Here is a 22207-nt window from a genome sequence, read left to right as displayed (position 1 = left end):
ATGAAGGCAGAAGATCAGAAGAGTGATCAAGAGGTTTAGAGATAGAAGATGTTAGATCTAAAGGAGATGGCAAGAGTTTTAATACTGCCATCACGGCTTGCCATGCAGACAGAATGTCAGCAGGCACCCTGGGATGATTGTGAAAATATTTACCTAGCTTTTCCCAGGTTATAACAGACAAAGTGCCTGATTCTGGATAAGCCAGACAATTTTTGTTAATATATCGTAAAAGTTTTGTTAAAAGTCTCCTTCCTACAAGATGGACCATGGTGCCATTGTGTTTTTGAACAAAATTAGCCTTCTGCATTATATTAAAAAGTTCGTCCCTATGACCTGACGAAACTTTGAAAAGTGGTGAGCCCATTTACTCACGATTTGAAGCCTTCTCCGAGGTGCGTGAGAACAGGGAATGCAGGCAGCACACGCCTGGACAGGAGTCGTGCTGTGGAGTTGAAGCCGCGATCCAATGGACGAGCCCCCAGTTGTTGCGATGAGCGACCGGTCAGGGTTCTGGCTTCAACTCTTAGAGCCCCTTAACAGGGGTGGGAATTTAGAGGGACCCTCGCAAAGGTGGACACCTTGAATAAGGAAGGATCTTGCCCTTTACCCCCGACCCAGTATGCCGGAAGTTCCAACGGTCATACTTGGGAACTGCGGGTAGTTTCAGAAGCAAAGTCCTAGGACAGACTGAGACACCAACACAAGTTTGCTCAAGGTGAGAGCACAGAGTGCTCGGGGAAGATGTTATGCCCCCGAATACCTCTGGACACTCTCTCTTTATTAGGCTGTTTCATTTGGGAGGGGTGAAGTACACATGAGGAATTAACATAAAGGAAAACATAACTCATTGCATACATCTGCTAATGAACATATGTGAGGTCAAAGGAAACAATAAAACATAGTTTATGCTAACAGAGAACTGATAATGAAGAGGGTAAAGGTTATTACAGGAAACAATAAAGCATAGCTTATCATATTACAGAGAATACAAGGGTTGTCATAACTTGAAAGTCATGACTTGAAACATAACTTGAAACATAACTTGAAACATAGACAATTATAAAAGACAAGTCTTTGTTATAAATGAAGCAAGGAGCAAAGGTTTATCACAGGAATGCAGACTTAAATGGGGGAAGGCAGAGGCCCCATCTTGAAGCAAGGACAACTTCAGGAGACAGGAAAACTATATACTGGGCAATTTAAATGAAACAAGTCTTTGTTGTATACACATGTGAATCAGAGACAGGAATGTGGTTGTAAATAAGAAAAGAGTTTTATCACCAGAGGCAGAGATGGAATGTAGGAATGTGGCCTTACAATTGCAGATCAGGTAGAAGTGCTAAACTGAATGCAGGAATGTGACTTAACGATTGCTAATTGGGGAAAAGGCAGAAGTGTTTCAAAGAAGGTCTTTTGCAGGCAGAGGAAAGCAGATTTTACACTGGCAGAAATATTATCACTAGAGACAGGAAGGGAGAATTCTGTGATTTTTTAATATAGGAATAAAAAAGGTCTTTTGTAGGTCTGGGATATCTACACCTACATTGCACCTCTCTGAGGGCTTTTCATTGTCAAGGCCCATGACCAGGGACATATGAGAAAGAGACAGACTTGGCAAGAACCTGATAATTCATTATTCTTTTTTAAAAATGCCTTTTTAACTAGCAGCCAAGAAGAAAAACATTATCACTGGGAAAATGTCATTCTTTAATTGAAAAACATGAAACACTACTACTGTGCATAACAATATCATAAAGAATTATGGCTTTTTAGTATAATCTGCCCAAAAGTATGAATTCACATTAGTATTTTGATTTGGCAGTTTAATGTTCGGATGTCTGCTTTCCACTCCTCCTTTTCTCTTTGCATGCCATCATGAAGGGCAGGAAACTTTTCTTGCCAATGTTTTCTTCCAGGCATCCTTCACTTCTTTGTTCCTCAGGCTGTAGATCAAGGGGTTCATCATGGGAAACACCACAGTATAAAAAACAGAGATTATTTTATCAGTATCTGGGGCATAACTGGAAGTAGGCTGAAGGTAAGTGAAAAGGAGAGCACCATAGAAGAGGGCAACAGCAATTAAATGGGAGCTGCAAGTCGAAAAAGCTTTATGGCGGCCTTTGTCGGTAGGAATTTTCAAAACGGTGCAAAGGATAGAGGAATAGGAGATGAGGATGAACAAGAAAGTACTCATCTGTATAAAACCACACAGAGCAAAGAGGAGCATCTCATTTATGTAGGTATTAGAACAGGAGAGGGCCAAGAGTGGAGGAATGTCACAGAAGAAGTGATTGATGACATTTGATCCACAGAAGGAGATGTGAAAAATAAAACAAGTGTGCATCAATGAGGTCATGTTACTAATCAGATAAGAACCTGCTATCAAAGAGATGCACACTTTCTGAGACATAAGGACAGGGTAGAGTAGTGGGTTGCAAATGGCCATGTAGCGGTCATATGCCATGGCAGCCAGAAGAAGGCACTCAGCATCTGCAAAGGAAGCAAATAGATACATTTGAACAATGCATCCTGTAAATGAAATGGCCTTCTTCTCTCTTAAGAAATTGACCAGCATCTTGGGAGCAATGGTGGAAGAATAACTAATATCTAGGAAAGCCAAATTGCTGAGGAAAAAGTACATCGGACTGTGTAAACTGGGGCAGATCAAGGTTAATAAGATAATACCAATGTTCCCGACCAGAGTGATCACATAGATGGCTATGAAGAGGACAAAAAGGCCTGCATTGATTTCTTGACGATCAGTGAAGCCAAGGAGAAGGAACTCATGCACTGTTGTGTGGTTCCACTTGGCCATTTTGTTCAGTCTTTGGTTCCTTGACTCAGGATCTGAAATCAAGGAGAGATATGAACTGTGGGGAAAAAGACAAACACATGGTTTAGAAAAGATGCTTCCTCTCTCCCACTGAAACTGGAAAAAAAATTATTTGATATTTTATAAATAAAATGCTGAGAAATGATAAGCAGGCAAACCAATGACCAAGGAAACCTGACAATGGTTTGCTTGGTTTGGTTGAGTTTGCATTCTCTTTGAAGGAACATTTTCTCAATATACTTCATATCTATTCAAACATATTTTTTGCACATACAGTGTGTTGACTGGTGTGCATTCTCTAGAATAGGGGTGGGAAACTATGGCCCTTTTATGATTTGTGGACTTGAACTCCCAGAATTCCTGAGCCGGCCATAGTTCCCCATCTCTGCTCTAAAAGAAGGCCAATGAGGCCAATTTCACACAAATTTTGTTTCTAGCCAGGCTGATCTATGCATTGTTGAATTGATTTTCATATTTATTTATTGATAGGTTGGTAGATTTATATATGTATAACTCCCATTTCTAAAACTGCCCAATTTCTTGACAGTTCTGGGTGGCATACAAAAGGAAAACCAAAGAAAAAGAACACCATGACACAGTGGTAAAAGGAAACAAATGTCTCCTTTGTCGCCTTTATATCTAATTAGCAAGAAAGACCAAAGCTAGACAGTGACCATAATGTCTTTAAAAATTTGAATGGTTTACAATTTGAAAGAGAGAAAAACATCATAGACCAGCTTTGAACCAAAATATGAGTGAGTATCAAGGGCAATTATGTTTGCAGTCTTCTCTGAAAGTCTCTGGATTTGAATGGGATATTAATGTTAATAAACAAAGAAATAAATTAAATTTAAAAATACAAGAGATAACCCATAAGAGATATGACATATAATTTAATGCCGGAATACTGTTTATTAATATTAGTATAAGTAATTAGTATTAGTATTGTTTACCTTTGCTTGAAAGGATAGATATGACAGAAAAGGAATTTACAGGTATTCATCATTACTGTATCTGATTTAGAGAGGGACAGACCTTTCAGTGCCTGATTTTTCCAACCTTAAATTCACGTACAGAGGGGGAAAGGAAGGAAGGAAGGAAGGAAGGGAAGGAAGGAAGGAGGAAAGAAGGAAGGAAGGAAGGAAGGAAGGAAGGAAGGAAGGAAGGAAGGAAGGAAGGAAGGAAGGAAGGAAGGAAGGAAGGAGATTTCTTTCCGTTCAAATTTCTCAGCAAATCTAAAACAGATCTCCCATTTAAAGCCTTCCTTTTAGAAAAAAAAATAATAGCACTGCAATATAATATTTTCTGGCACTTATTTTCACAAATGTATACATTTATATGCACTGTGTTATTTCCCCCCCCCCTCTATTTTTTGCTGCTTTTGGCTTGGAAAATGGTGTTGCAAAAGTAAAAAAGGTGAAAATTTTGAAATTCAATGCCATTTTTGTGTGGGAATTAGTTCACAATGCTTAACTAAGTGTATATTAAATGTATGTCCAGTCAATCCCATCTTCTTCCAATGCCTAAACCCAGTGCTTTATTTGTTAAAAAAAAAGGGTGCCGGAACTCACACGTCATACAGCCTGCCATGCCTATCCTAGAAGGTTTACCTTTGTAGTTGAAAAAAACAAAACTTCAATTTTTAGTGTATCTAAAGGACTAGGATTTTGTTCAAGGTAAGTTAATACTATTAACGTTACCATGCACTGTGTGGCTTTAAATTTCAAGAAGGCATTTTATTAATCTTTTGGGACATTTACCACTGGCATTCCCATTTAGTTTAATGAGTGGAAATGTCAGCTTTCTATGTGGAATGAAATTGGCCTAATAAAACAAAATTTGGTTGCTTGTAAAACATTGAATTATTTTTAAAAAGTCGTCAGACAAGGTGGAAAAATTGGATATTGACTTGAAACAAATTAAAGTTGAAACTTTGTCAGTGTACAGATTACTTTTAAGTTAAACCCAATTTAATAAATAGATCTGAATAAACCTCATATTGTAGGTCTACCTTTACATCTGACCAATACATAATTAATAATAATACCTCCAAATCACAAGACATTGGCTTTATTCTTATTCTTCCCCTCTGCAGTTTTAATATAAACTATAAAAATAGATTTTCGTAGACATCCCAGCCTTTGAACTACCCAAGGAACCAAAACAGCAAAGTTTAGCTGTCGGGCAAGCTTCCACGCCAGCTGCCTTTCTTTCCTCTTTTTAACCTCACACCCCACCTTCTGTGAAGAAAGGCAAAAGGTTTGCTCACCCTCTCATGAAAGATGGCCTCCATGTTTGTGTGTCTCCCACCGCCACCATTGACTTCCATGCCACATGGTCCAACCCAGCCAACCAAGCCACTGTCTGGCTGTGGTGCTCTGGTGCCTCATGGCTCCTCCTAGAGGAGGCAGACAGCGCCGGAGGGGACACCACTCACACCGTACTGCCAGTGGGGCATTTTGAAAAACAAATGAGGATAGGAAGGGAAACAATAGGAAAAGAACGCAACTCTGGAAAATCCGTTGAAAAAAGGTGCCAGAACTCTGTTCTGGCGCGTACTATGACAAAAAAAGCCCTGCCTAAACCTATTATTGCTTACCTTCCAGAATTGAAATAACACAGCATTAAAAAGTAAAAGAAATTATACAGATAATATTATTCCATAACAATTGTTTTCCTTGCAGGGATAAACACTTTTTCTATTTTCCCCAAGGCTCAAAACATTTACCTCCAGATTATTGTCAATTTGTATCCTGATTTTCTGTCCAGGTCCAGTCAAATGCCAGTTTGAGTCACCAATATCCTTTCTCAAGGAACATCATCACCAATTCCTGCTGTAGCACCGCCCATATTACATTCAGAGCACCATCTTCAGATTCAGTTTCTGCTCTAATGGTTTTGACTTACCATGGAGGCAGGGTGGAAATATTGGATGCTTTGTTACAAAAACTGCTGCTTTTAAGGGTTTCGAATTAATCATTCTGACACCAGAGACCAAGATCCCTGGAGTAGCTTAAAGTGGTTAAGCAAGGAATGATTCTTAAATGTGCAGAACAATCAATTAAACTATGCTCTGGGGCGAAAGATATGGATTGTCTACTTTGTAAAAACTTGCAGTTTTATTTTTCCAGAGGCAGTGTGTGTACCTACAGGTGAAACTCGAAAAATTAGAATATCGTGCAAAAGTTCATTTATGTCAGTAATGCAACTTAAAAGGGGAAACTAATATATGAGATAGACTCATTATATGCAAAGCAAGATAGTTCAAGCTGTGATTTGTCATAATTGTGATGATTATGGCTTACAGCTCATGAAAACCCCAAATCCACAATCTCAGTAAATTAGAATATTGTGAAAAGGTGCAATATTCTAGGCTCAAAGTGTCCCACTCTAATCAGCTAATTAAGCCACAACACCTGCAAAGGGTTCCTGAGCCTTTAAATGGTCTCTCAGTCTGGTTCAGTAGGAATAACAATCATGGGGAAGACTGCTGACCTGACAGTTGTGCAGAAAACCATCACTGACACCCTCCATAAGGAGGGAAAGCCTCAAAAGGTAATTGCAAAAGAAGTTGGATGTTCCCAAAGTGCTGTATCAAAGCACATTAATAGAAAGTTATGTGGAAGGGAAAAGTGTGGAAGAAAAAGGTGCACAAGTAGCAGGGATGACTGCAGCCTGGAGATGATTGTCAGGAAAAGGCCATTCAAAAGTGGCCAGGATGATCTCAATTCCATTGGTCAGCTGTCCCAGAACCACATGCTGTTGGTGGTTCTGCTCATCAATAAACTGGAACTTTCTTTCTAAGCAGCCTCCATTTTTTATTTCCAGTGTCTTAGCCTCCATTTTGTTTACTCCCAGCTTGGACCTGGACCTGGTTTTTCTTCCCACTGGGTCTTTGTATTCTAATATGGCTACAGCCAAGCCTCTCTGGGAAGGGCATTCTGTCAATGGGGAGCCACCACAGGCAAAGCACTTGCAGAGACTTAGAGAAAGGGGGGTGAGGCCTGCATTACAACATTGCAGTTATGCTTGTGTCAGTTTTATCCCACTTGCCCTCCTGTGGATGGTGTGGAACTTGAAAGTTAAAATAATTCAAAGATTGGATTTGATCATTTATTTCAGGGATGTGTACACTTCAAGTGAATCCTCTTCCAACTGATCATAAGGCTCTGAGACTTTGAAGTGGAAATGTTTCTGGGTTGTGCAATGAGGTGGGCTTTTGTGTCTTTTGCAGTCTGAAGAGGATGTTGGGTTAATCCTAGTATGTCCTAAAGGTCATGTCCTGTTCTTAGATTTTGGGTGGGGGGAATGTAAATTATTAATCCCATCAGCTGTGGAGGCTGAAGGCATTTTGCTTATGAATGGTGTGTCCCAAATCTGCATTTCTAAAAGCTGGTCTCCCTGAGTTTCTGCTTGAACAGAGGCTGCCTTTAAGATTTTTCTCCATTATTCCTTTGGGGAAATATAATATTCTGCCTTTTTGTAAATATCCTGCCAAAATATTCCCTTCTCTAGGAGGGTGGGTGGGTGCTGACTTTCTGCAACCTCTTCATTTTTCCAGCTTTTCAGTCATATTTTAATCACATTCTAATTCATATAATTTCAAATTACAATGGCTGTCTTGCTGCTATCTAATTTGTACGGCTTCTTTGTTTTGTATTTTATTGATTTTATTTGTTTCAAATTGCCTTTTTGGCAAGTTTTCTTGTAAACCAGCTAGAGAACTGCAACTATTGGACAGCTATAGAACTTTAATAAATAAATGTGTTGAATGTTGGAAAATACTATGCACACACGTACCTGTAGTACAAAGTTTCCAGACTGCTTATCGAGACTGCTGGTCAATTCTAATGAGATATCTCCAAGTCTCTTTGGAGAGATTTGTTCAAGAAAAAAATAATAATATTTGAACATAGGTACAGGTGAAGGCAGTTTTATTTACTTGGAAAGACATAAGATTAATTGTATCTTTCTTAATTAAAATATCATATATTCAAAATTTATGTATATATCTCAGACAGACAGTTGTAAGAGAATCACAGTAAAAAAACAGAATGTACCTGATAAGAATACGCTGCTTCCTCCTTCAGCAGTTAAGATGCTAAGGAATTGCTGCTCTCAGGAAACTAATATTGATTGATCAAGTGATTACGCATCATCAAGTTGATGGCCACTCACTTAACCACTTAAATAGATTTTCTCCAGGATGATCTGTCCCTAAACAGGTCCTTCAAGTCTTCCAATAGCACACCGATTACCACTGCAACTGACTCCATCCATCTTGAGCTGGTTATCCTCTTCTGCCTTTTCTTTCTACTTTTCCAGAGAGCTAGTTCTTTGCATAAAGTTCCAAAAGTAGGATAATCTGAGTCTGGTCATCTGAACCTCAGCAAATGAGAATCACTGGGTTGATTTTCTCAATGAGCCATTTGTTTGTTTTCTTGGCTGTCTTTTGGCTGTCCTATCATGGTTAGTTTAATCGGTTTTCTGGCACATTGCAGAGGGTTGGATAGGTGATCTTTATGGACTCCTTCCAACTCTACAGTTCTATCATTCTAACAATTAAGTGTGATTTGAGAATTATTTGTCAACCATGATATTCAGTATTTCCCCCTCCAACTTTTTCACTCCCAGCCATTTGTGCAAGCAAATGTTTTATAATAGTAACAGACAAATTTAGGGAAGAGTTCTAATAAGGGATTTTTAAGACAGGCAGACTGTATTGGAGCTGTTTGTCCAGTCCAATTTGAATACAACTATTCTAAATTGTCTTTCCTTGGCTGAGTTTGGGGTTCACTCTCAATCAGAACAGAATTCTAATAAAGAGGTTGAATACCAATGTTGGCTGGTAATCATGGGAGCTAAACTCCTATGAATCTGAAGTGTTCCAGTTGACCTGGCCTTTTGCTAGCTGGCCATTCCAGTGAATGTGGAAATAGATGGCATTCTTCATTCTCTGTTGAATGAAGAAAGGACAAGTGGTTGCTTATGAAGATGGCGAACATGAACAGCTGGTGGTTTCTATGAAATCTTTGGAGTGATGAATTACAATACATCAGCCCTAAGGGCATAAGTCATGATTGGATGATAAAAATTAAAAAAAAGAATTATCAAATCATTTATAATGCTTGAAATGGGTTAAAAAGAAGTGACCACATCCCCTCTAGAAAGAATTCTCTGAAGAAGGAAAATAAGAGAGATCTCACGCTTAGCAGGTGCAAGTTCAACCTAAGAGATTTATATGCAGTATGTCTTAGGAGTCTCCTTGCCTAATGCCTTCAATAAAGAACATCTTGAAAACTTTTTTTATAATAAAGCAGTTCAGCCTGGCAATTTCTTAGGATCAGGAGATTTAGAATGGAGCTGGAACAAATTAGATTTTAGAAATATAAAAAGTTCTATAGTAGAAGACAATTTGGAAAATGTTTCTTGGTTGATGCCAATAATGCTGCAAAACAACGTTAAACATTCTTGGTATGGGATAATTATGCCCAAGAGAAGGTTCCTCATTTATATACTTCTGAGATTCAGCAACTATTTGAATGTTTTGTAAACAAGAGCCTGCAGATCAGTAAAAGTCTGGTCTTATTAAAATTGCTTTTAAGTTTACTGGGAGGCCCTGATGAGGAGTCATCAGGGGTTGGGGTTAATTTATTATTCTGTGTTTGGAAATCAGTGTTGCCTCACCTTCCCAGGATGAATTCACAGCACAATCCCATTCCCTTGGCTTTAGAGCAAGCACAGTTCAACTTGTTCCTACAGATCCTGAATACATTCCTCTTCCATCTTTTGACTGAGCAGATGGAGCCTTAAAATGCTGTCTTCTCCAATACACCTGTCTTGTTTTTCCTTTTTGGGCTTGACTTCCCATGCAAACCTCAAGTAGCCATAGAAAAGACAGGGTTGTTGTTGGAAGTTGTGGGTGTACGTGTGAGTGGAATCAGACCTAGGCAATGATTAGTGAAGTACTGTAAGTTGTATGTAGAACTATGAAGAAAGGTGGAGAATATTTACAAGAAATGCAAGACAAGTGTAGACAAAGCCCACTATGTCCTGTCAGAAGAAGCGTCAAGGAGCATGCACTCTCTGTACCCGGGCCTAGGAAGAAAGGGAGAAGGAAGTGTCCTCCCAATCTCATGGACAAAAAGCAGGCAAAGTGTTGTGCCACAAGAGTACAAACATTGAATATTTAACACTCTATACCTTGTGGTCATTCAGTTACGAATCAGTGTCATTGGATTCCTATATCCAACTTTTTTTTTACATTACAGTAATATAAAATAGGTATTTGACTCATTGGTCTTTCAACAGTTTTTTAAAAATCCATTTGAAGAACATGTGTTTTCTTTTATATGTAATTTTTCAAGCACACAAAGCTTCTGTATGCAGCTTTCTCTAATTGGCATAGCCATTAATATAAATTCCTGAAGCACATTTTTTAATACAGACTTCCGTGATGTTATTCTTGAGATAAGCTTTTAAGATATATTTTTTCCTGGAATTAAAGGGTTGGGTTTTTTTACCTCCAACCACACCCACTAGTAGTTTTCACCTGCAACTAGATTTTGTAAACCGGTATCCATAGAAATCTGTGAGAAGAATACAGTTAAAATGTGACCACATTCAAAACAATTTCAGATAGCAGGTGGAAGACTTCGTTTTAAATGATCCTGGTGTTTTAAAAAATCCCAGTAATACAAATTCAGCACAGCAAGCAACAGGACTCGGAATCCTTTTTCTTATTCTGCCTATTTTTTTCTCTCTCTATTTTCCTGCCTACTCATCTAATATGGAAATTTCTTCTGGAGTTGGGGTGAAAAACTGGCATTGTGCCATGTGACTGGAGGTGGGTTACTATTAGACTTCCCAGTTCCATGATAGAGCTTCATGATACTCACCCAAAATAAAACAAGAAAGTGTGTCATTCTATTACACTCTTTGAGATGAAAAATTATTTTAAAGGATGCCCTCTAGCCTCAGGAATGTTATTTATCCCCAATTTAAATAAAAAAGAACTTTGTTTTAATTCAGCTTAGTTCAGGTTCTTGAAGATAATAAACAGCTGAGTGAACATTCAAAGGTCTCATTTAACACAAAACATAAGTTTAAATATTCTACAGAATCAGGACACAATTCTGGCCACTTTATTGAACTGAATTCATATTCACTGCACTCTACAGATGAAAATGTTACCTTATAATATATGTGAAACATTCTTATTCATTGCTCTTATCAGGGCATCCTTTACCTCCTTGTTCCTCAAACTGTAGATCAAGGGATTTAGCATAGGGATGAGGAAGGCATACAGTACAGCCATAATTTTATGCTGACGTTCAGAATAGTTTGAACTGGGTTGCAAATAAACAAACAAACCTGTTCCATAAAACATGGTCACAACAACCAGATGGGAGAGGCAGGTAGAGATGGCCTTTTGCTGGCCTCCCAGTGAGTTAACCTTGAGCACCGTTGAAAAGATGCACATGTAGGAGATGAGGATAATTAGAAAATTTACCAAAATAATGGTTCCAGCACCAGTGAAACCATATATTTTAGGCACAAGGATGTCTGAGCATGAGAGCTTAAGGAGTGGTGGGAGATCACAGAAAAAATGATTGATTTCATTAGACTGGCAGAAGGACAAGGTCCCTATCAAGGTGGTATGAATAATGGAGTTCAGGAAGCCAGCTACAAAGGCTCCTCCTGCCATTCTGAGACATTGGGCATGCAACATGAGGGATGGGTACAGCAAGGGATTGCAGATGGCCACGTAACGGTCATATGCCATCAGCCCCAAAAGAATGCACTCAGTACTGGCAAGAGAAAGAAAGAAATACATTTGGATGAAGCATCCTGTGAAGGAAATGGTTTTCCTTCTTGACAGGAAAATTGCCAAAATCTTGGGGAGGGTGGTAGAAGAATAGCAAAAATCTATGAAAGCCAAGTTGCTGAGGAAAAAGTACATGGGAGTATGAAGCTGAGGGTCCATTCTGATCAGCAAAATCATGCCCAAGTTACCTAATATTGTGATAACATAGATCAGAAGGAAAAACAAGAAAAGAAGAACTTTCATTTCTGGTTGTTCTGTGTTAAGGATTTTGTTGTGCAGAGTCTCCTTGTGGCTATCAAAGAGTTGCACAGATAAGGAAGGGTACTGAGAGCAGCAAGAGTCACACAAGAGTACACTGAGTTGTAAAAGCAAAAAGTATTTTACTTTTAAGGTGGTGTAAAAACAAAAATGCACAGTCAAAAAATAAACAGTCCAGGTCATACACAATAGCAACAGTCCAAGGAGTAATCCAAAATACAAAGTCTTCTTACCAGTCCAGAGGTCAATACACAGTTCAGGTTTACAACAGTAGTAAACCAACAGCAGAGCAAAAACAGTAATAGTAGAAAGCAGTGAATTCAGAGAGAGAAAGAAGAGAGAGAGAGAAGAGAGAAAGAATCTACATTCCTAGCTCCTAGCTCAAATTCAAGAAAGATGAATTCAGATACTGTTGTGTGATTTTCTCCAGACATCTCTGTGGCTGAATTTATCCTGTCTTCTTTATGATTATGGATCTCCATGCACATTAGATGTCAGAAGCAATAATGTTAAAAATTTAGCTGTGGAATAACTCAACTGTTTCTTTCATTCTGTAGAACAAATACTTTTATTCTTTTATTTCCTAAAAAACATAAGGTAAAATAAATCTCATCTATGGTGTAAAGAGATTATGGATAAAAATCTACATACAGTACACTGTGACTATAGAATTTGACAATTTCATGTGAATGATAAAATGACAGAAAGTCCAAACAATTTGATATCTGATACAGCAAAGCTATTCAGTGAGTTGTATACAGTAATTGTGATGTCTGTCCAACAAAGGATGCAAGAGCCAAAAGTATGTTTTTCTTTTCCTGCCGAAACTTTCAGAAAAACTAATTCCAGTGACACTGCAATAATTAAAGAAGCATTTCAAGGTAATTGAGTAGCAGTACAAGTTCATTGATGTTTTTTTAATAAACCAGCAATAGCAATAGCCCAGTCCAATTGTCTGATTACATGACAGAAAAAAGGAAAATTTTTTGCTTAGAACAGGCTGAAAATTAATATTGAGTTACGGAAATTATTTTTTTGCAGCTGTGTTTATCCCCAGGAAGAACATACTGTTTCTCTTAGCGCCAAGGGATATGAAATTCCTGCTAGTAAATGACCACATTGGTTTAGTTCTCAGTGCAGCAAGGAAATTTGGGATGCTTAGATGCATCTTTTAGACATCTGAGTTTATTGATCAATAGAACTGATATTTGATCATTTGTGAAGAACAGCTGAAATGCACCAAAAGAGAACCAAAGAGGAGTTAAATTTGCTAGTGGTTTTTGTTTGTTTGTTTGTTTGCTTATTTTCAGTTACTTTTCATTCATCCAAAGCAAATAAACATCCCTCAAGTAATCCTCTGCTTCAGAACAGTACAGCCTCAGAGCAGCAGTACTGATAGCTTTAACTGCTGGATGTAGATGTGGTGAGACCCTAAGCTTCAGGAAGCTGTAGAGGTTATAAATGCAAGTGCTAATAGAAGATAAGAGGGACAGTTTGGTACAGTGGTTAAGGCACGAGGCTACAAAAGGGGAGACCATGATTCTAGTCTTGCCTTAGGCACAAACTCAGCTGGGTGACTTAGAGCCAGTCACTCTCCCTCAGCCCTAGGAAGGAGGCAGGGGCAAACCACTTCTGAAATCTTAGCCAGAAAATTGCAGAGACTAGTCCACCAGAAGTCAAAATGGCTGTGAAGGCTCAACATAAAATAGCAAGACTGCTGCCAAGCTGGGGTGGAGAAGGACCTACTTTGAATGAAAGTTGTAAATGCATGGAGAAGCAAAGCATAGCTGAATAAACTAATGAGAGTCATGAGAGCACCATACAGTAGAGGAGGGCTTAACTTACTTTCATATATGAGACTGTAACAAATGTCCCTCACACCTCCCATACACACACACCTCAGGCTGTGAAGTCCTAACCTGTAGCTTGTTTAGTTTATGCCTGAATCTATGCAGGCATCTATGGAAAAAATAGAAAAAATTCAGGCCATTTTTCCTTCTATTGTTGCTTTACACTCTGCTGAACTCCAGAAGCATTCTAAAAGTAACTGTTTGCTGAGGGAAAGGATTTTCTTTTAAAGATTCATGAAGAATCCAGATTTTTGCAAACATTCTTCCTCCCTATTGTGTAGTGGGTCCGACGCAAGGAAGAGACGCCAGCCGGTGTGTGAGTTCAGCTCTTTATTGGAGGGGGGTAGTGAACTGGGGAATGAGGGCTACCTGGCCTCCTTAAATACCTAGCCAGGTAGGCTAACAGCCAATGGGGTTGGCCCTAGGTTTCCCACCGAAACTAGGTTTCCCGCCAAACCGTTCAGGCCAACGCCCCCTGGTGGCTGTTGCTATGCAGGTGCCTGCATACATAACACTCCCCCTCCCCCCTATTTAAATCAGGGGAAAAATAAAGACAAGCCTGGCAAACATGATTTCTTAGGGCCCAGCTAGGAGAAAGAGAAGTTCTGAAAAGGCAGGGCAGCCTTGATAGGCAGCCTGCATCCGCTACTCTTCTCAAAAGGACATTGATGCCCCATGGAATTATGGGATGGGAGAAAAGTCCCCCTCTGTTGGTTTGTAGAAGAACCACTGGTTTTTTTGGGGGGGGGGGTTTTGTGGTTCAGAGAAGTTTCAAGGAATATTGGAAGACTCATCTAATACTTTAAAGGTTTTGTTATGTATGCAGGCACCTGCATAGCAACAGCCACCAGGGGGCGTTGGCCTGAACGGTTTCGGCAGGAAACCCAGTTTCGGTGGGAAACCTAGGGCCAACCCCATTGGCTGTCCGCTTACCTGGCCGGGTATTTAAGGAGGCCAGGTAACCCTCATTCCCCAGTTCACTACCCCCCTCCAATAAAGAGCTGAACTCACACTCTGGCTGGCGTCTCTTCCTTGCGTCGGACCCACTACACAATAGATTTATTAATGTAACTTTCTTGGATCAAATTCCATTTCACCAAATGCCTGGAGTTCATATATTTGTTTATTTTATTACATTCTACCTTTCCTCCCAAAAAGGCAGCTTAAATAGAGAAGCAGCCCTGAGAAGCTAATGGCGGTTCTGCATTTTGCTAAGTAAGAATTGCTATTAATTTAGATATTTGGGGCAGTTTTGCAAAAGAGTAGAACAGTCTCTTTCTATAATTGTTGCATGAGGACATGTCAAGACATAATTCCACTATTCTTTTGAGAATCACTATAATGCAGAATTTTTGTGGGGAGAAATGGGGAGAAGTACCTCTGTGTATGGAAGAAGAAGAAGAAGAAGAAGAAGAAGAAGAAGAAGAAGAAGAAGAAGAAGAAGAAGAAGAAGAAGAAGAAGAAGAAGAAGAAGAAGAAGAAGAAGAAGAAGAAGAAGAAGAAGAAGAAGAAGAAGAAGAAGAAGAAGAAGAAGAAGAAAAATAATGATAATTCCCAATTCACAAATATACTACACTTTCATGCAGACATCCCCTATTCAAATATACATATGTATCTATAATCAAATTCATCATCCTCATCCCAAAATTGTGTTAATACCTCTCTGCATCACTTGCATATATTCAACTGATATAAAACAATCAGGCTGTATCACACAGATCATTTCCTGTATCTCCCTATTTTCTCTCCCGCTTTCTCATTCTCAGGAATGTAACAAGAGTAATGATGAATTACTCACTCGAACAATTGTGCTCATAGACAACCTACCTGTATGAATAAGAGGTAACTCATGTGATAATATAAATGTCTCATAATATTTCCAGAAGCCCTTTCTTTCTCTGTCTCAAAGATTGTACTGTATTTGCACACTTAATCTATCATATGAACTTATCACAGTGCCTCTTTCAGAGCACAGCTGATATTATTATGCTGAAGCAGCAAGTTAACAAAAGTGCTATTGCTTTCTTCCTTGGTTCCCTTAAATACCTTTCAGAAAAAAAATCTGCATGGGAGTTCAAAATTTACGATGTCTGGGGATAACGTGAATCACTGTCCCCTATCCCTGCAGAATTTAGTATTATTGAACAGCTTGAAAATGGTTTGTAAAAAGTTCGGATTTTTAATGGCCAGAAAGAGGCTATTTCTACAGGCCTCCCAGAAGGGACAGTTCAAATTCATCAGCTGAATATCATCGTATGATATTCAAAAGTTCCCTCCTTAGTTTCTTAATTGGTTACTCAAAGGATCATGATGAGTGGCTAACTATCTGCTCTAATTTTAGACTGATTGTCACTATTCAATGAATTAAGTGTTGTTATCTTCCAAATTGCAGTTGAAGGTTAAATGAAAAGCCATACCTTTATCTCCATAACTTTAAATGGGGATATTTTTAAAAATGAAGCAAGAAAATAATCCTTGAAATTAACTATTTCGTTATTCATGTTTATTTTCTTTACATGATCACCATCAGTGGCTACACAAGTCTGCCAATGATGGACACCTAATGGATCACCTAGCAGAGGTCTGTGCCCAGTGCAAGAATCAAGTGGTATTGCATTCCCAACAGATGGCAATTCAGGATGCCTTTAAAGATCTTTAGTGAGGGAGGCTCTACCATTTTCTGAGGTAGTAATAGGTAACCCTATTACTGAAAAGTTCTTAGGAAATTTTTCCTGAGGTCCATCTGAAATCTGCTTCCTTGCAATCTAAAAACATTGTTTCTTGTTCCGTCATCGTGGACAGTTCTGAACAGTCCTGCACCATTTTCAATATGATAATCCTTGAGATGCTAGAAGGGAGTATCTTTTCTTCATTTGGATTAGCAAACACAATACCTTCAACCATTCTCCATCACTTTTTCATTTCATGACACTTTCTATTATAAAAGGCCATTAAATTTGTTTACCATTTTAATAATAAATTGCCATATTTTACAAATATGGACAATATTTACAGCATTTTACAGTTTCAAAGTATAATACAATGGTTACACAGTAAAATACAAATTGAGGAGCATATCTAGGTGGGTTGAAACATTCTCAGCATAATTATTTCAAATGTGGAAATAGATTTCTATCCATTGTTCTCTTCAATGAATCCTTCACCTCCTTGTTTCTCAGACTGTAGATTAAGGGGTTAAGCATTGGGATGATAATGGCATAAAACAAAGAAACAGTTTTATTCTGATTCTCTGAATAGTTTGAACTGGGTTGCAAGTATATAAAGAGACCTGTTCCATAAAATATGATTACAGCAATCAAATGAGAAATACAAGTAGAGAAGGCTTTTTGGCGGCCAACCACTGAATTCATCTTAAATATTGTAGACAGGATATGTATGTATGAGCTCAGTATTATCAGGAGAGAGCCCAGCATATTAATTCCAGCACAAACAAAAATAAGTATTTCAGTTAAAAAGGTTTTGGAACATGAGAGCTTGAGGAGTTGGGGAATTTCACAGAAGAAATGGTTTATTTCATTAGATTGGCAGAACGATAAAGTACCTACCAAACTAGTATGAATGATAGAGTTCAGGAAACCAGCTGTGAAGGCTCCCCCTGCCATTTTGAGACATTGGGCATGGGACATGAGGGAAGGATACAGCAAAGGATTGCAGATGGCCACATAACGGTCATATGCCATCAACCCAAAAAGAATGATCTCTGTACTTGAAAGAGCAACAAAGAAATAAATCTGGATGATGCATCCTGTGAAGGAAATGGTTTTCTTCTCTGCCAGAAAATTTTCCAAGGCCTTGGGGATAATATTGGAGGAATAACAAAAATCTATGAAAGCCAAGTTACTGAGGAAAAAGTACATGGGTGTATGAAGCTGAATGTCCATTTCAATCAGAAAAATCATGCCCAAATTAGTTACCACTGTGATAGAATAGATTAGTAAGAAAAATATAAAAATTGGAACTTTCAGTTTGTGGTTTTCTGGAAAGCCCAGGAGGATGAATTCAGATACTGCAGTGTAATTTTTAATAGACATCTCTGTTTCTGAATAATTCTTGTAATGTTCATGGAGAATAGATAGAATGGATCTTCGTGTATCTTCCAAAGTTACAATTAAACATTTTATTTAAAAAATAATAATAATGAAAACTAAATAAGAACAACACTCCATTCCAAATCCTACATCCTCAACAGATTCTTAAATATAATACTATTCAGGGGATTTTCTGCCAATAGATCCTAATTTGTCACTCTAGAGTGACAAATAATGCTCCACGAGTCTTTCTCAATCTGCAAATATAAAATCAATGTCATTGTAAAGTCAGGTGTATTTTAATAGTTTGCATATTTGTCAAATATTATTAAAGTTTGATAATCATGAGCTTTAGGTATATTTGTTTGTAATATGCAGCAATATGTTATTTTATGAATTTGTTTTTCCCCCAATTTTTAATCCAGGTAGTTTAAAATGCAGTTATTAATAACACAAAGCAGTTTTAAGCAATATCTATTTCATAAGGAGATTCTAGCACAATTCTCATCATATTCAGTGAAAGTTTGGGCATGCATGATCACTTTATCTCCTTCTGGAAGATGTACTCAGGTGTCGGTATTATACGATATACTAGTAGGAATCACTTAAGCAGTCTTTCATGAAACAATGGGCTTTCATATTCCCCTTTTTCTTAGAAAAGATGATTAGCATTTACTTTGACTGTAGAACTGTCAGTGCTAATTACTGCTGGTAAATATTTCCAGATGTGGACAGATTTATTTTGAATTTTGTAAAACTCATTTCACAAATGTTCCAATACCACAGATAATATTTTAAACTGGTGGGAATAGGGAAAGTCTGTCCCTTGCTCGTAGCCTTGGAAAAGATCCTAGACTATAAAAGGAAAAGGTTGGATCCAGAAACTTTCTTCCATCTGCCTATTGCATTATATGTATTATATGGCTACATACATACTGTAGTAATGCACACCAGTCATTGATTTCTCCTGAATAAAGAGGAATAGTATATTTCTGCCTTTTAGCATATATATGTTACTACAGTATATGTTTTCTTCTATGTGAATTTTGGATTAGTAGAAAGGTGATTTTCCCCCTGGAAGCTATTTGAAAAATCTAATTGCACAGGATAACTGCATTGGATAGGATTAGACAGCATTATTTATGTCACAAAAAGAATAACAGCAGCCATCTGTCTTTGTTTCTCTGTCTCTCTGTCTCTCTGTTTCTGTCTATTTTGATCCTATTCTAATTCACAACATGCACGAAGGAGCTTTTTTTGTATGTATGGAATTGTCTATTAATTTCTATAAATGGAACAGTTCTGCAATGGGTTATGGAATCTTGAGAATATAGAACAGAATTGCAAAGAGCTCCCTTTTGCACAGTGACAAAAAGTTATGTTATAAATATATATAGATTTTTCCAACATTGTTTATTTTGGCTGTTACAGTGTACATGTACATGCACACATATACAACCCAAGTCACTACTCAAGTATCCCAGTCAAACAGCCGCTGGTAGTTTTTCTTCCTCCATATTTAGATATTGTGATCTATTTTACACACTGTACATCCAGTATTCCTGTCTTAGCTACCTTTCATATTCTGAACATATGAATGAGCAAATGGAAAAAAAACAGAAATTTATCTAACCTATGATAATAGCACTTCCCACCTTTAGGACCAGAAAGAAATTAACTGGACAATGAGTTACCTGTTAGATAGCTCCAAATCCATTGTTTCATTGATGTTATGATGCCGGGTTAATCCCTTTTGGTAATACCTAATGTCCAGTGTTCCTAAAAGGTTTGGGTAAGCTTATTCATTTCTAGGTCCCATTCACTTTCTGAGACCAATCTGAGAATCATTTCTCCCTGCTATTAACAAGCACTTCAAATACTCTCAGTCAATATTCTTATGGGAGCACGCAATTTAAATTACTAATTTAACTTACTAACTTGGGAGATTTAATATTTAAAAATAAAGGAAAATAGTAGTTGTGAGGGTTTTTTTCTCCCTCCTTTCCTCCTTCTCCCTCTCTTTTTAATTACATATGACAGGTTGTATTTCTAATTATTACCCTTTTTCCAGCTGTTATCCTATCTCAGGGGTGTCAAACTCAATTTCATTGAGGGCCACATCAGCATTGCAGTTGCCCTCAAGGGGCCGGGTGAGTATGGCCTGGGTGGGCATGGCCTACTGGGTGGGCGTGGCCAGCTCTACATTGTTTGCATCAAGGGTGCCTATGGGGGCCTGGGCAGGAATGGGACAGATCTGAGGGTCTCTGGCAGAAGGAGGGTCTCTGGGCCAGGGCCAAGGCAGTGGGGGCCATTCCCTCACTGTTTTCAGGATGGCTTCGCGGGCCGCATGAAACCACTTTGCGGGCCGGATCTGGCCCCCGGGCCTTGTGTTTGACATGTCTGTCCTATCTAGTTTAAGCCATATAATTGCATAACATTTGAAATATGTGAACTTTGACATTTGTATTTTTAATTATTATTACAATGATTAGGATATTTAATAAAAATGTTTAAATGACTGAATATCTGAGAAGCACAGTTTATTTCATTGCTTCCTTGATGGTGAAGTTCCAGATTATAGACTAAAAGCTTTATTTATACAGTATGTAGGTATTTTTTTCATTTCACTAGGGAATACATTTAAGTCTGACACAAATTCTCTTTTACTTTGCTCCATCTTGCAAAAAGAGTCTTCACAGTCTACATTTATATTCTACAAAACTCCAGCAAAATTTCAGTTAAGTTAAAGAAACATTAAATTCTGCAGGGGCTTAGTCATACTGACTGAGAATACACTGTTCTATAAGTTTAGGGGATCCTATACATCAGAGGTCAACAAGAATTGTGCCAATATTGCTGAAGTAAGTCAAAAGCAGATAGGAATAGAAACATGGCTGTTTGAAAGGGTGGCATTTCAAATACATTAAAGTCAACCTTCAAGGACATCTCCTCCATATTCTTCGCAGCCCCTCAAACCTTTGGTTAACTATCCTGTCCATTTATTGTGCAAAGAAAAAGATTTATCTGTACTGTTTTTGCTGAGATTGCACTACTTGGTTCCATTGGCACCATGAAGAATGGAATCTGCAGAAAAAGTGGCTGATCTTATGAAAATGGCAGAATGGGAGACAAAATATAGAGAAAGTACTTATAGCGGAGCTCATCACACCTATGACATATGCCCCGGCCAGTAACCTCTCACAAACATTCTGTGACATGACAACTGTGTAAAGCAGAAACTTGCAAACTGCAACATAACAGTCATAGAAATTATCTTTCTGCCCGCTAAGAAATTCACCAGAGTTTTGGGAACAATTGTAGATGAATAGCACATGTCTAAAAGAGAAAGATGACTCAGGAAGAAGTACATAGGTGTCTGGAGTCATGAATCAATCCTGATTAATACAATCATGCCAAGATTTCCAACAATGGTAAAAATATAAACAGCTGAGAAAAACAAAAATGACAACATTTGAAACGTATACTGATCTGTAAAGCCCACAAGAATAAAATCACTTCCCATAGAGCCATTTCCTTCAGACTTTTCTTTGATGAAAAGTTTGCTTGCCAGTCTTTAATTTCATCAGATGGACACCACTGAAACTAGAGAGAAGCACATTCTTTAAAATAGGAAATATTTAAAAATAACAGGCTATAAGCTATTTTACCAGTCACTTGCATTGTCATTCTAACATGAAATTTCCCTCCTTCTCATGTAGCCTACCCTCTGCCACATCTAGTTATATATTCAAGGTCAGAATTTCAGATGTTTGTTTCCTAAACACTCATTCATGTTCCTGATACATACTGTAATCAATTATTTTCCTCTTTCAGCCCTCTTTTATATCCTTGCAACATGTTTTTAATAAATCTCTTCCCCCAATCTAATTTAAATCTCTGCCCTGCTATTTAAAGGCAGGGATTTTTTTTAGTTGTATGTTTCAAAAGATGCACACATCATTATAACTATTTATATCTAGTACTGATACTGAAATAAAAGAAAGCTCTTTCATTCACACAAAATACACTCTCCAGTTTTCAGTTACTTCTCCTCTTCATTGGTGTCCTTCTTCTTTTGGAAAGTTGCTCCAGCATGAAATATGGTGCAAAATTATATAGCAGGCAGGGGGGAAGGTTGACTATTAGATGCCTTCTCGCATAAGAAACAGCCCTTTCTGAATGGGCAAAGCCATAACCCAGTGCAACTGATTAATGGAGGAAATAGTATCACATGCCCCAGACAAAAAAGGGAAAGTACCTTGGAAAAGTAATGAATGGATAGAATACGTCTTCTCATTTTAACCCCACTAAGATATCCTGCTTCTTGCTGTTGTATACTTGTTTATCTGGAACTATGAATTGTTGCAAATAATTTATTCTTCCCCCAAGC

General features: G+C 38.0%; 3 protein-coding genes across 3 annotated transcripts; all 3 read right to left on the bottom strand.

Annotated features, from left to right (window-relative positions):
• Positions 1-1873: 1873 nt before the first annotated feature.
• On the bottom strand, positions 1874-2815 carry LOC308660255 (olfactory receptor 5AS1-like; the record flags this gene model as incomplete). Its single annotated transcript, XM_081314512.1, has 1 exon — positions 1874-2815. One exon carries the CDS (start codon positions 2813-2815, stop codon positions 1874-1876), a length of 942 nt encoding a protein of 313 aa, XP_081170638.1.
• Positions 2816-11027: 8212 nt separating this feature from the next.
• On the bottom strand, positions 11028-11903 carry LOC308660027 (olfactory receptor 5F1-like; the record flags this gene model as incomplete). Its single annotated transcript, XM_081314234.1, has 1 exon — positions 11028-11903. One exon carries the CDS (start codon positions 11901-11903, stop codon positions 11028-11030), a length of 876 nt encoding a protein of 291 aa, XP_081170360.1.
• A 4972-nt stretch (positions 11904-16875) lies between these two features.
• Positions 16876-17820, bottom strand: LOC308660026 (olfactory receptor 5F1-like; the record flags this gene model as incomplete). The annotated part of the gene is made up of 1 exon (XM_081314233.1): positions 16876-17820. One exon carries the CDS (start codon positions 17818-17820, stop codon positions 16876-16878), a length of 945 nt encoding a protein of 314 aa, XP_081170359.1.
• Between the last annotated feature and the right edge of the window lie 4387 nt (positions 17821-22207).

Source organism: Vipera berus, assembly GCF_964194415.1.
Source record: "Vipera berus genome assembly, chromosome: 1".
Taxonomy (NCBI): Eukaryota; Metazoa; Chordata; class Lepidosauria; order Squamata; family Viperidae; genus Vipera; species Vipera berus.
The sequence above is the reverse complement of the archived record's forward strand: the minus strand, read 5'-3'. Positions and strand labels throughout refer to the sequence as shown.